This window comes from Branchiostoma lanceolatum, chromosome 2 (genome assembly GCF_035083965.1).
Source record: "Branchiostoma lanceolatum isolate klBraLanc5 chromosome 2, klBraLanc5.hap2, whole genome shotgun sequence".
NCBI classification, from domain to species: domain Eukaryota; kingdom Metazoa; phylum Chordata; class Leptocardii; order Amphioxiformes; family Branchiostomatidae; genus Branchiostoma; species Branchiostoma lanceolatum.
In genome coordinates this window covers 17,191,174-17,205,468 of record NC_089723.1, presented here as the reverse complement: position 1 = coordinate 17,205,468, position 14,295 = coordinate 17,191,174, and the positions used below count along the sequence as shown (strand labels likewise).

At 39.3% G+C, this 14,295-nt stretch overlaps 1 protein-coding gene across 2 annotated transcripts in view; it reads left to right on the top strand.

The window, feature by feature from the left end:
• LOC136427661 (protein FAM135A-like) overlaps positions 1–14,295 on the top strand; it is a 38,467-nt gene that overhangs the window by 4,597 nt on the left and 19,575 nt on the right. For both annotated transcript variants that reach the window (XM_066416708.1, XM_066416707.1), the window contains exons 2-3: positions 10,123–10,202; positions 13,349–13,491. In XM_066416708.1, coding sequence (XP_066272805.1) covers positions 10,123–10,202; positions 13,349–13,491 — 223 coding nt within the window. The remainder of the gene's footprint in view (positions 1–10,122; positions 10,203–13,348; positions 13,492–14,295) is intronic.

Genomic DNA, 14,295 nt, shown 5'->3' with positions numbered 1-14,295 from the left:
GAAAGAACGCAATAAAGACGTCCATTTTTTTGTACCATGTTTTCCACGGTTAATTTCTCCGGTAACTGCACTGAATGTGTTCAAAAGTTGTCGATTCAAGCCTTCCAACAGCCGCTTCGTCGTGCGATCCTTGCGATTCCCTGCGATTCCCGCCATTCCCCTAACATCTCGTAAATTCACGCTTAGCTGAAATCTCGCGAGTAGCGAGACTCGCATCATGTCATTGGTCGTTTTTTCTTGACGCGACGGAGACGTGCGCTGTGATTGGTGGATTACAATAATATCTGACGCCTGATTACCATTTCTTGCGGGAGGAAAGCATGTTACTCAGCCGCCGCGGCTTGAACTTAAATACTGTTTACACAGATTACAGAAAGCCTGATAGCTATAGGAGTATTTCTGAATTTTAAGGCTTCTTTGATGACAATAACTGACGGTGAACCGAGAGGGATAAAACAGAAATAAACGTCAGCCTGATGCGACCGGCCAAAACTGTAGTGGGGAGGGCGGCGCATGACGCCGAGTTTTCGGCGGCCACCAAATATGACTAGCAACCACCACGGCGCTCTCTGTGTGTTGCTGGGGTTGTCGCCGGCGGGCATTAGAAATGATCTAGATTGCCCTCGTCACGAACTTCCGCTGATCCTCTGGAGTTTTTGAAAATTCTAAGCTCTGTCTAAATATCTTCACACACCAATTTTTTTCCATTAAAAATGACGGGTTGGGCAAAAATTTTGTCCGTCATGAGCGACAAAAACCCGTCAAATGACGGGAGGACGGGCGCTGGCGAGAACACTGGTCGTGAGAACGTCTTGAAAAAAAATTATACACGCAATTCCCGCTGCCGCTTGATTTGTCCGCCATTTTGTCCAACATTCCGACAAACCACCGAACACGTGATCAAATGCGCGACGGTCCGAAGTTTGTTCACATGTGGTAATTTTCCTGTGACGCTCGATCTCCTATTTGTAGTTTTTGCCCACCAAATCCTACAATACGTCCCTTTAATTTTAAACCATTGGTCGCAGATACAGGGAGTCAGAGGACAGAGACTGCAGAGCTACATTGACTTAATTCCTGCTCCCAGGATTCCAACACAATGGAATGACAGCATGGGTCTTTCTCAGAATCTCCTGGGCTATTACAAGAGAAAGCTGTAAGACAGACCTTAATAGATACCTAAGGCGACATCCTATTTTTCCTATTCGTAAGACTTGACAATAAAAACACTAATGAGTAGGCATGTCATGATTTTATTTTACTCTGATGTACCTTTAAAGGTATAATGTAGGGTTGCATTTAGGGCTGATTACAGGTTACCTCCATATAACCTGATGAGGGGTACTTATGTTGAATAAGACTTGCTAGAATTGCTTACAGTTACATGATGAGACCTTCTAGGTTCTCTTGCCCAGGCCAGGGGCTGGCCCCTTGCTCTCAACAATTACTCCCGGATATCTGGGACTTCCAGCGTCATGTCTTTGAGCAGATCATCCAAATTAGTATCATTTTTACAAGCTGTGTGTTGTATGAAATAAAACCAAATGAGCTCTCCATATAGTGTATAATTAACGTCATTCTGGGACATTTGATTATGGGGAGATTGATTGCTGGATTAATTGCAGTCTTCATTTTTTTAAATAGAACTGGCAATTACTTGACGGAAGGTATACTAATAGTTACCATGTATTTTTGGTCAAAGAAATGTGCCCTTCCCATCAGTTTTTCCTGGGTCTTTGGTTAATTGGGACACTTCGTGGAAAGGTTAAGGGGCCATTTGGGACAGTTGTGAACTTTGTAAAGATTTTGGTGATATGAGTGGTCCGGGAGATGATCAATACATTTTTCCAAGTTCTTACATTATGATAAATCTATGAGTCAGAATATCTTGCATTGCCATACAGATACAGTCACCACATTGAAACCCCTCTCTCCCTCAGACTCAGAGGGTTTTGTCAGTCCTGGCTGTGACCTGGGGTAATATGACACGTCTGATGTATGCCCTCATATGACAGACTGAATTATGTGCCCAGCAGTGTGGAAAATTATGACTACAGGCCAGAGTACTGGGTTGCTGTAATTCTAGTAGCAGTGATGATGATGTACCGTATTTACTGATTGTTGGGAGTTGTAAAAATCATCACTTTTATTAGAATTAAGCTCTTTTGTTCAAGTACCTGATAAATCTTTGGCACATAGAAATATGATTAGAACGCCGAACATAGCTTTTCATGTACAGTATGTATTTTACGATGAATATTTGGTGATTCTATGTACGAGGTCTGTGTACTAGAGTATCTTGTGTCGATAGTTCTTTCCTTTATGACTCAACTTTATTGCACATTGCTCCCTAAGCTGAAGGTATCACACTTTAACGAGTTTATCTCATCCTGACCCTGATCATGTGCTGTCATCCAGTCATTTTAATTTCCTGCTTGCTGATCATCCCATCTCATCTTCCATCCGACCTGTCACTGGTTGCCATTATCCTCCTCCCCTGGTTATCATTGAAATGGGGAAGATTTGTGTCATCATCCCCATCTTATGTGAAAGTTGTGTCACAATTCTCTGCTAATGAGTACCAGAGATGGGGAGCTCAGGGAAGATGAGGGGGAAAACGGTTCTAATTGATTTCTTGTGAGGGTCTTATGAGTCTGAGGCAGGAATGACTAGAATTGATAAATGAATGACTAAATTTGGGAAATATCTTGATCCATGGATTCTTAAAGGATATGTTATTTACAATTGTGATATGGTGACAATGTCAACATTTTTACAAATTGATATGATGATAGTACATATGATGAAGAGATAATTTTAGGCTACAATGAGTGAGGTTTGTGCTGTCCATGTGCTGAAGTGCTGTTTAGTGGACCATGTTACTGTTTTTAGTGTTCCTTTAATTGCACCATAAATAAGTCATTGCTATTCCTCTAGTAGCCAACACAGCAATGTCACGGGTAGTTGAGTAGTAGAATTGTTCCTTTGATAACATCCTTAATTTTAAGTGCCTAACCTCCTGAAATGAAATATACCGGTATCTTTGAACTCCATAATTTGAGCTGGAATTTATCTTTCTGATGTGGGCAGTTCATTCCCTGCCCCATGAATAAGTCATAGCAGTCTTCTAGCTGCCTACGTATCAATGTCAAGGGTGCTTGATGACTAGGATTGTGCCTTTGATAAGGTGGTTAAAGGCTGTTTTCTCAGCTGCTGTGACGCCCAGACGTGAGTATGTAGATAATGTTACGTGTGGTATCCAGCAATGTGCACCACTCCTGACAGCTGACTGCAGCTGGCTACTCCTGCACTGTCCCTAGCAGGAGCATAGTACTCTTCATTATACAGAAACATGCGCAAGTCTTTGTTACTTTTGTAAAAGCTAGAAATCTACAATACTCCTGCAATTATTTTTAAGACCAAAGATATCTTTCCACCTCCTTTATAGCACATAATTGATTAATTCCATAAATCTGGGTCATCTGACTTCATGGTGATTACCTGTAGGTTGTTGGACTATGCACCAATTACTTAACCCTTCATATCTTGATTCATTAAAGACATTTGAAAAGTTCAATGTTAGCTTTTGTGCAAAGGGAAAATAGGCAGTTGGTACTGCCCAACTCTAAAGCTGTGTTTGCTGTAAAAAAAAGTGTTATACATGTATATTAACTTGAAAGGTTCATGTAAGCAAATTATTTGGGCAGTTGTGGTTGGAAATGGTTGTTCTATATCCTTTTTCCTTTCCTGAAACTCCTTCAAAAGAAGCATTGTATGACGATGTGACTGTGCGTTTACTGCAGCTGTTACAGGTTTGCGTAGCAAAACCTTTGTTGGATCCATTGGCATGTGTGGTAGCCGCCATCTTGAATTGTGACGTCAAAGGATCGCCATGCCATTTTATTGGGAGGGGTGTTTTTTTGGGTCGCTAGCGTTCTCTCTACAGTCAAACCTGCCCAAGGCGACCACCCGGCGGACCGAGCAAAAACGGTCGCGATGGACAGGTGGTCGCCATGAAGAGGATTCCACTCACATGTTTCCAGGTCGAGGTTTTCAAATACAGTACGTAAATGGATGGAAAATTATGTGAATTTAGACAGCATGACCCCCACCAGGTTCAATTCTCATTGACAGAAAGATCCTACAAAAATTACATTTTCCGTTATCGTTGTACTAATTGTGTACCGCTACATCGTGTACAAATTTTCGTCATAATTTTGGGTACAAAACAATGGTTGCCTCGATGATATCGCAGCGCCTTCCCGCATTCCATTAAATAGCACACACACATACATCATCGAAGTTTGAAGGCCCAAGACAAATCCCTAGAAAACACCTGCTGGCCCCAGCCTTTTTTGGGGCGCCGACCGCTGGATAAAAGGATCAAAAAGTTTTCGATCTGACAACTAAAGATGAAATGGAACGGTGTGATTTCGTCGCGCCGCGCCGCCAAGCTCTGTGCGACCGCATGAAAAGGTATGAGTCAGTGGAGCACAACGCACAGCGTCCAATAAAGGTTTGTGAGATTCATGAAAATAAAAAGAAAATAAGGATATTAGTTTTCATCGATGACTAGAGTATTTGTTAATGTTCATACACAAAAGCATCGTGTTTTAGAAAGGTCAGCGGCCGCCATGGGCAGGGATTGTGCTCTGTGCGGTCCCAATTCGTGGCGGTCGCGGTCGCGTTGGACGGGTGGTCGCCATGGGCAGACAGCTTAATGCTTGTGCCTATGGGGAAAATTTTCGGGACCGAGAAAAAGCGGTCGCCATGGCCAGGTGGTCGCGTTGAAAAGGTGGTCGCCTAGGCAGGTTTGACTGTATTTTTAACAAGTTGGCACACAACTATTACACATTCAACTCAAAGAAAAAGGAAAAAATTCAATACCAATTCATCTTTATAAAAAAGACCCCATAATCGCTAAACTAACATAGCAAACCTGAAGTTTATGTAGCACAAATACTTAACTGTAGTTATTATCTTCTTTAACCAGTGCTCCTAATGTCTCCTCACCCAAACCTTTCTTCTTCCATTGTCGATACATTATTGATGTTATCTGCAGCACCCATGACAAGTCAGCTGTACAAAACCACCGGTATTCCTTTCAGGTGCGCATGTTGTTGATTCAGCACCACTACCTCTTGTATGGATGACGGATAGATGCAGACTGAGGGAATGGCCTGCGCAGCCATTTCATAAAAAATTAATAGCTTGATAGAGTCTTGTGATGCCAATCTTTATGGCATGAATCTCAGATTTTAGGGCACCCTATGGGTGATACTGCTGCCAAACGTACATGTACCTTGTTCAACGTTTATCTTATGCCAACACATATATACAGTCTGTACTTGTACATGTGCGCCTCTGACTGAGCTCTCTACTAAACTGTTAGAAGAATAATGTTGATGGAAAAACACAATCTAATTTGAGGTTGTACAAATTGATTTAAATCATGCATTAGCTGGATAGTTACTGCATTTGCCTGTTTCATTAATTAATTAATAAATATTTGATACAAACTAGCAGTAAGAATTGTCCTCTTCAACCTCCTTCAGATGCCTGCTCCAAGTCCAAGTGCATCTTTGAAATGTCAATTGTAAATCAAGAGTTGTATTTCATTTGAACTACTGTAAGAATAAGCCTTGAATAATTTCAACATCTGTTTCAACATTTCAACACCCGTTTTTTATCACCAGCGTACCTCGGGGTGTGCTATTGAGCAACGGCCATCGGGCTTTACATCAACAGTGACCTTGCTTTGATACAGCCAGCAGCACATTGCCTCCAACCAGCGAACTCACTGTGAAATTATGAGCAATGTACCAGTATTCTGAATGTCAAAGGTGGTTGTAGAGGAGTCACACTGTAAAAGTGTAACAACTTTAAGTCTGTGACAGAAAAATGAAGTCTTCAGCATTTGCTTATTGAAGAAAGCAGGGGATAAAATTAGATTCATAGTAGGAAGTACTTTCAATTGGTACATGCATCCATTTATAAGGTATACGAATATCTACTGGAAACTTTTGATAGGAACTGCCATCTGTAGAGATCATCATCATCATCAGGTCCTCCTCTGTAGAAATCAACATTGTCAAAACATTGTACATTTTCAACATTTTGACCCTACAGTGTGTCCCTTCTATCAAATGTAACTTTCTTGTTATCTACATCAAAAACCATGTTGAATATACCCAGAGGAGTAACGCATATATCTGCAGTTGTCATCTTGATGGATGGGAGAGAAAAGACAATCTTTTGTCTCGATGTGGTTTATTACTAATATTAGCTTTGTAGTTTTTCCTCGGTGAAGTTTAATATAAGATGGGAACCGTGGGATATTAGCTTGGTTGTATATTAAGTACATCTGACAGTTGAGAAGCCTGTAGCTATACATCACAGTAGTGCATGCATACACACTACATTAAATCTGAAAGCTTTACCTGTTGTTTTGGGAGGCAATAGCTTCTCAAATTTGTAATTATAGAAATAACAGTGGATCTTAATCTTGTCCCAGGGTAGTTCATAATTACACAACATGTCACAATATCTTCTTGTGACACAACAGAAGTGATAAGCTATCAGGTTGTGTGTGTGTCTCATTCTTGAAGGTTTCATTTGTACTTTATCAAGGGAAGGTGATGTTCAAGTCTGCCAGCATCAATGATTATATCAGGAGATTTTTGATATACCAAGTACCAACCATAATGTTGTACATCTATAGTAGAAACAGAAACAGGGTATTGAAGATTTCTTTTTACACAACCAGTAAATCTCACCTGCTGACGTTTTGGTGTCTGTCATGATCAATAGGTGAAATTTGTACTAATTTATAGCCTCCATAGCAGGCCATACCAGCTTTTTTGGTAGGGCTTATAATACACTTTTTGCAGCTAGCCCGTAACCATTTTGTTGGTAAAATGGTTACAGGCTGGCTGATGGTTACGGGCTGGCTGCAAAAAGTGTTATAACCCCCCCCCCCCAAAAAAAAGCCGGTATAGCCTGCTATGGAGGATATAAAATTTACTGGTTGTGTAAAAAGACTCCAATATCCTATGTTCTACCAACCTGATGAAATTATGTACGGAACTAACAGAAACAGTTGGAGAACAGTGATATATTCTGAGGGAGAGATTTAGTCCCCTCTCCACTTTGTTATTCTGGAGTTGCTGTGTATAAGTATCCCCCTGTTGGACATGATCACCTGTCCTGTCAGGTGTGATGGGAGGTACAGGTATAAATGTGTTACAGCATGAGACATTATACCCTTGGTACCCAGCCATAATGAGCCAGACCTGATTTATTCACCACTACACTCAGTGGGTTTGGGCACAGCGTACAAATTATCATCATTGACTCTCTTCATTGCATGGAGACTTGAGTTGATTATGCTTTGGCAAGATGTACTCTCAGATTTGTCAGATAAGTTTTTGGAAGACAATATATATGTCTTGTGATGGATATCTGAGACTGTAGTGCAGATTCTTTTATGTCTTCTAAAAGCTGTGTTTTTTTATCAATCTAAGGCCACACCAATTTGATTTCTACGGAATTTTTGAAAAGAAAAATGCTAGATTGGAAAATCAACATGAAAACAGAATCTCAGAGGAAAGTTTGTACTTTGATGCACACAGTTTCAGGGAGGGAACAGGGTCAGGTGCAAGTTTTCACCCCAGCCTTCTGTTTTAATGAGGTCCTTGTGCTAAAATTTAAAAAAAACACACGTAAACCAAAAAATTAAATTGGTGTGGCCTTATTGAGAGAGAAAGAATTGAAAAAGAAAAACTGATATGTGATTGGCTGTTACCTGAATGGAATGAAAAGTATTTCTCTTGAATTTAATCATAATTAAGATCCACTTTCTTTTGGTATGGATAATTGATGCTTTGTGGGTTTATGGTTGCAGACCACAGTATTTCTCCTATAGGGATTTATATAGTTAAGGATCCCAAGGTGAGATGCTTCGACGCTTGAAAATTCATAGAAAGGTGCACAATTAGGGTACCAGATTTTTATATGCTTGACTTCAAGGTTCAATCTACAAAATATCTGCAAAATGAGATTAAATTTGCCGGCTCGTTCTCTTTTTAAAGCCACTTTGATATGACCCCAGCGGAGGTCACCGTACTGCAGGCGACTTACAGTAGTTTGGCGGTAACAATATCCAGGCACGAATCCAACCCGACCGAACAAACATCGTAATCAAACTCGTACTGTCTCAAAACTGACGTATTCCTCTGCCATTCACCACAGTTTCAGCCTCGCTAACGTGCACAGAAAAAAAACTACGGCCTTTTCTAGCAATGCGACGCACTACTTCGTACCCGAACTACTATTGTCCACGGGGGTCGCCCATTAATACTGTGTTCTGCGACCTTATCTTGTAAGATCTTACTTTAACTCTCTCCCTGCTGAGGTAGCCTTATGGCAGCAAATTTGTATTGGTTACAGAGTTAGGCAGGAGGAAGAAGGTCAATAAAAGATAGTACATGTATAGTATGATGTACTGTAAATGCAGAAATGTTCGCGGTGGTTTTATTTTCGCGGTTTTCGCGGTGAACTTTCAGCGCGAACTTAAACCACCGCAAAACTTTTTGCCCACCTATGACTACTATTGGCGCTACTAATATTGTTTCGAAACCGAAATTAAGACCACCGCGAACACTCCATTTTCTCCCTACCGCGAAATAAAAACCACGCAAACTTAGATGCATTTACAGTATGCCACTTTTAGAAATACATGTAATGTTTCATGTATAACTCCGATGTTTGAGGTATACACACACAACATACATATCCTATTCTTCCTTTTATGCCATATGGAACGATAGGTCAATGGGAATTTGATTTTGCATGGAGCTATGGATGCATTGGATTGAAATTGTTTTAGAGTCAGATTTTGAGTGGCTCTGATACGTTTAATGCCGTGACATTCTAAAAGAAATTGAACCTGGCATGGAAATGAGATGAAGGCGAATTACGCCAGATTGGGAAACGAAAATAACTGAAAGTGAATGTAAAGAAGTTTCTGAAGCTTTATATGACAAGTCTATTTGCAATTGACACAGTGATACTTGATTTATTGCAAAAATATTAATACCTGTATGACGATTTGCATTCAATCTGTATGAGGTAGTGGAACAGGCAGTTCACAGCATATGTTGTAAATAAAAAGAAGAAGAAGTAAGATAAAAGAAATTTAAAAGATATGTATATACTATTAGATAATTGAGCATCTTTCATGCCTAATTTTGATGTATATGATACTTGATATCTAAGTTGATGGTTGGTATAACTTGTATTCATAGCCTTTTAGTGTAGCCTTGAAAATATTTCAAGGACATTCAAATAAACTGCTACATTATTATTCAGAACACTATGGGAAGTACTTTACATTGTGTAGCATGTCAGTAATTTGTAGATGGTATCCTGGGAAGTGTGGTGCATAATTACCAAGTCACTTCCAGGTCCTGCTATAATAAGAGCCTTTTATGTTTTGAGTGCCAATTCAATTCCTAGATCTTCGTTTACCATAGATATAATGCAAGTGCAATTTTGGAAAGTGTATTTATTTACAATAAGGTATCAAAAGACATGTAGTGACTTAAAATGATATTCAGGGCTCGAATTGGAAATAACATTTTTCTGTTTTTGCAGTATGTAATTCATAATATTGTTACGTTATTCTTTTAGCTAATGCTGAATTGCAGGTTGTTTGTATTTTCTTCTACGGTCTCAAATATTTACAATTGGTATTTCAAGCTCTGCAATGCAGATGTATTACTAAAGAATTTCATCATACATGTACATTGTTAAAATAGAATCTACTATATTTAATTTAGTAATATTAGATTTACGACAGAGATGCCTCGGTACTTTTTTGTGTGTTATAATTGTAGAAGACCGTATCATATCCCTGTATTTTTTACATGTCAATAACTCGAATAAGGTATTATCATTGTATCCACACATCTGCCATCTCACATTCACAAACTGACACACAGCAGAGTGAAGATGCAAGAAATCATTCACATAAATAACAATGCAGCTTGTATTTCTATGATTGTATTAAGATACTGTAAAAAAAATAAGTTAAGTATAACCTGTACACCTTTGCGTCTCCAGGTTCTACCATGTACGAGCCTACTTCAAGCCTCCTCTCAGACCCCCCATGAAGACGGAGGTTCACCTGGCCGACTCATCAGGTAAGAGTTATATGTAGTTAGTGCTTGCCGATTTATTCTTTCTTCGGAGAAACCTCTTGATTTTTCTCAGAACCCTCTCCAACATGTGGAATGCTATTTCAATCTTTTATTTAGGATTTATAGCCTACAAATTGTTTATTCATCAGCCTACAAGTGTAGGCGCTAGATATCATCAGAGCTGCCAATTTATATCTGTAGTATGTAGATATATCACTCCGGCACTGGAAATGCTGTGCACTGTGTTCTGCCATGGTGGGTGAAAACAATTACTCAGCGAGGAAATGGGCGCTGTGTGTTTAAGATAAAAGCAATGCAAAAGCATCGGGCCGCATCGCAAATTACATTCCTTTGCTCTTGCACAAGATAAAAGAAGGATGCAGGTAGAATGGTGATTGGGTCTTGGTGCAGTGTTTATAGTGGTTTAGTGTGGCTGGTGCTGTAAGGAGGTGTATTGATTATACATTGACAGGTGGTGGGATGAGATGAAAGTTACAAGCAATATTCCTGGTCCACAATTTCCTAGTCAGAAGCCCTCTTGCTTATTCGCCAAAAAAGCAATTACTCAAACAACTGGACATGATTTTGGAAACGGTCAGACGTTTCAAGTAGCATCCACTACTTTTCGTCAGTGACTGTGAGCAAGATCAGTTGAACAGCAGGTTTATAACCACGAACTATGAATTGATATGCAAATAAGGAGAAGACAAATTTTTAGATAGTCCAATAGAAAGCAAATTAGACAACTCAAGACAAGGTTGAAGTAAAAGGGGACAATAGCTCCTATTGTTTTAATATAGGAGCTAAAGCTGGTTTGCCCCCAAGGCTATGTCCCAAGTGCCAGACAGTTCCACCCTTAGCCCTCCTTTCCTGTTGAGGGTTGGATTGTATATCCTCTCATATATTGCCTCCCTTACTCCACGTTCGAACCTCGACAATAAGCAAGTAACCTTTTTTCTGCGACTTGTAAGAAGTTGAAGTCATTTACAGATGGATGATATTGTGTTGGCACACACTCACTATCTGGTTTATCCAGTAGTATCCAGTAGTAGAGTCTGAATTGTATCATTGAGTATTGTTTACCTGAATGTCTAACCTTCATCAATGTATCTGGTTTATTGTCCGTTTTTCCCGTTATTGCATATTAGACATGCTTGCACTTGTTAAACGTTGTTGCCCTTTTAGTAAGTTTTACAGGTGCCTTCCAAGCTCTGTCGTCATCATTTTTTCTGCAGCTTGTAAGAAATTGAAGTCATTTACAGAAGCATGATATTGTGTTGGCTTGGCCTAACTGAGAAGCTTGCACCGTATAAGAACTTGGAGACTACAGATAGAAGAGGCGTTCACTTAGTGGTGGTTCATCCATCATTCAGCTTTCCCTGATCTAGGCTGTGCTGAAGACAACTAGCTATATTTGGTTTAAGCACTAGGGACATATTAATGGGGACTGTCTAAAGTTCTGAGTAACTGGTGTAGCGCTTGAAACCTTTCTGTCAAAGATTGTCATGAAGAAAATCAGATATTAGATAGTCCCAGAGGAACTATCTGCCCTACAATGTATGTATGCCGTATAGTTCTGCTATGGCTCAGAATTTTTCAAATAGTGACGCATTCATTATATCATGTGATGGTATTTTTTTTCTTCAGAAATCCACCTGGATTATGTAATTGATGAATTATAGATGAACACTTCCCCAGAGAGTAATATTTACCTCATGAAAACATATGGGGAAAAATAAAAAACAATACATGCTACCATGAAATTGAAAATTCAGTATATAAGCTAGATGAAAATCGAGTTTATTACAAAAGGTGTTCAACAAGATGTTCTAGATAGTTTCTTTACCCATTTTGAAGGTTATGTAATCCCTAAGTTATATATTTTGATTCTATAAAATTCAATTTCAATATCCATGTAGAAACAAGCTATCTGCCACCAAAAAATCAAGACCATAGCACGTCCAGATCAACAGATACAAAAATGGAATTTCTGCTGCAGTACATGTACCAAGGTCACATACCAGGGGGCCCAAAATCGACCTTGAATTTCGGCTTCACAACACCTGCCCACATACCAAATATCATCGTAATCCATCAAGAGGTTCTTGAGTTATGCTGACTACAGTAGTCCGGAAACACAAACAGACAGACAAACAGACAGACAGACACACAGACACACCGAAAACTATATCTCCATTTTTCATGGAGATAAAAATGCCCTACTTAATACATACATGTATGCTGTATGTGTACTACACAGCATATCCATTACTGTGGCGGCATGAATGGGTGGAGGATGGAACAGGTTGAGTGATGTGGCCCAGTTGTGAATAACCTAGATGCAAAGTATGCAGCAGGGTCATTGACCTGGGACCTGGGTTGAATTTTGATAGACAGATACAGTAAATATAAGTGTAGTGTGTCCAGAATAAACCCAAACACACCTGACGAATAGCGAGTAAAAGCTTTCCAGATGAATTTACCACAACACATCGTACATGCCAGCACCATGTACCACTGAAGAAGGGTTGAAATTTGCTAAGCTGCTGCAAGCACTTCTCTCTTCCCTTGCTATTGATTTTCTGAAGTGTACATACACAGGAAGGCGGTGTGCTCAGCCAGCATATGTAATTACCATGACTGCGGGGAGAAGTAGCCATTTCCATCCATTACGCCTTGTTAGTTTTCACCCTGACCTCCCTCTAAACCATGGAAACATTGAAAAACGCTTTCAATTTGTTCTTTGTGATTTGCAGAGAATCTGTACTATGACGTTCATACCTTATGACCTTTTCAAATATGAAATTGGGAGATTTTAGTGTCGGCGATATAAAGGTGTAGGAAGCGAGTGCATGTACAGTATGTGTGACCTTGAATGTGAAATTAGATGGAAGGAGGCTGATATTATCCTTGCAATGTTTTCTGTACTAAATAAATGTAGATTTATTTTATTATATTTATATATATCATAGTTACCTGGATGGCCAACATGTAAGCTTGGTAATGCAAGCTTTCGGTCACCCTTGCACATTTGTATCATGATTTTATTCTTGTTTTGACTTATTAATGTATCTTTGATATGTGCTAAATAAAAAAAAGATTTTTTAAAGAATTTGAATTTTAGTTTTTCTGTTTGTATTTTCGTGCAGGATATGAACATGTGTATCCAGCGCAGGTGAAGGAGGTGACCACGGGCGTCAGTAAAACCTTCCAGATCCTGTACAAGAATGAGGAGGTCACAGTCAATGACATCTTCCTCTTCAAAGTACATGTGCTGGTGGACTCTGACAAGGTTTGTTTAAAACCTGCTATATCATCAACCTAGAATTCAAAAGATGTTTTTCCTGCCAGCTATTGCAAAATCAAACCTGTTGTCATCAAAGATCATTTCATTAAATTAAATATAGTCTGCTTTAAATGACAGTTAGTTGTAGATATGAATGGTTTAAATATGACTGGTCAGAGTTATGTAGTTAACCTGCAGCATGGCTCAAAATTCTTTTTTGTAAATAGGTGCACTGGTGCACCCAAGCAAAAAAATTAGGTGCACAGAAAAAAAATTGGGTGCACAACATAAAGTGAAGTTGATTGTCAACAAAATATAAGTTTGACGCTACTGCCTCTCTTAAGACTTCAATCTGTAATTCTATCTAGATTTCAAATTTCAACCAAGCAATACATCAAATAAAGTACAAGAAAAGGTTATATTGCTTTTTCTCATACTTACATCTCAAGAATATTCTGTATGCTAGTGTACACAAGAACTGTTACCCTATAGAGTACAAAAATATCTAGGTGCACTGTAGCACCCACAGTCAAAAATTAGGTGCACAGCTCCAACTTTTGGGTGCACACAGTACAGGTGCACATGCCCCCACTTTTTCGAGCCTTGTGCAGTGATGCTGGTGTGTTATGCAAAGGTTGACCCATTCAGATTCATATCCTTCTGTATAATCATGGTTCTTTCTGGAGATGTTTCTCAAGAAGAACAAGCAGTCACTAACGGTACAATTACTACTGATTGCTCTGAATAGCTGCATTGTAAGTCTCAGACAATATGGACAAATTCTAAAGATTCTGCATATCATTATTGAAA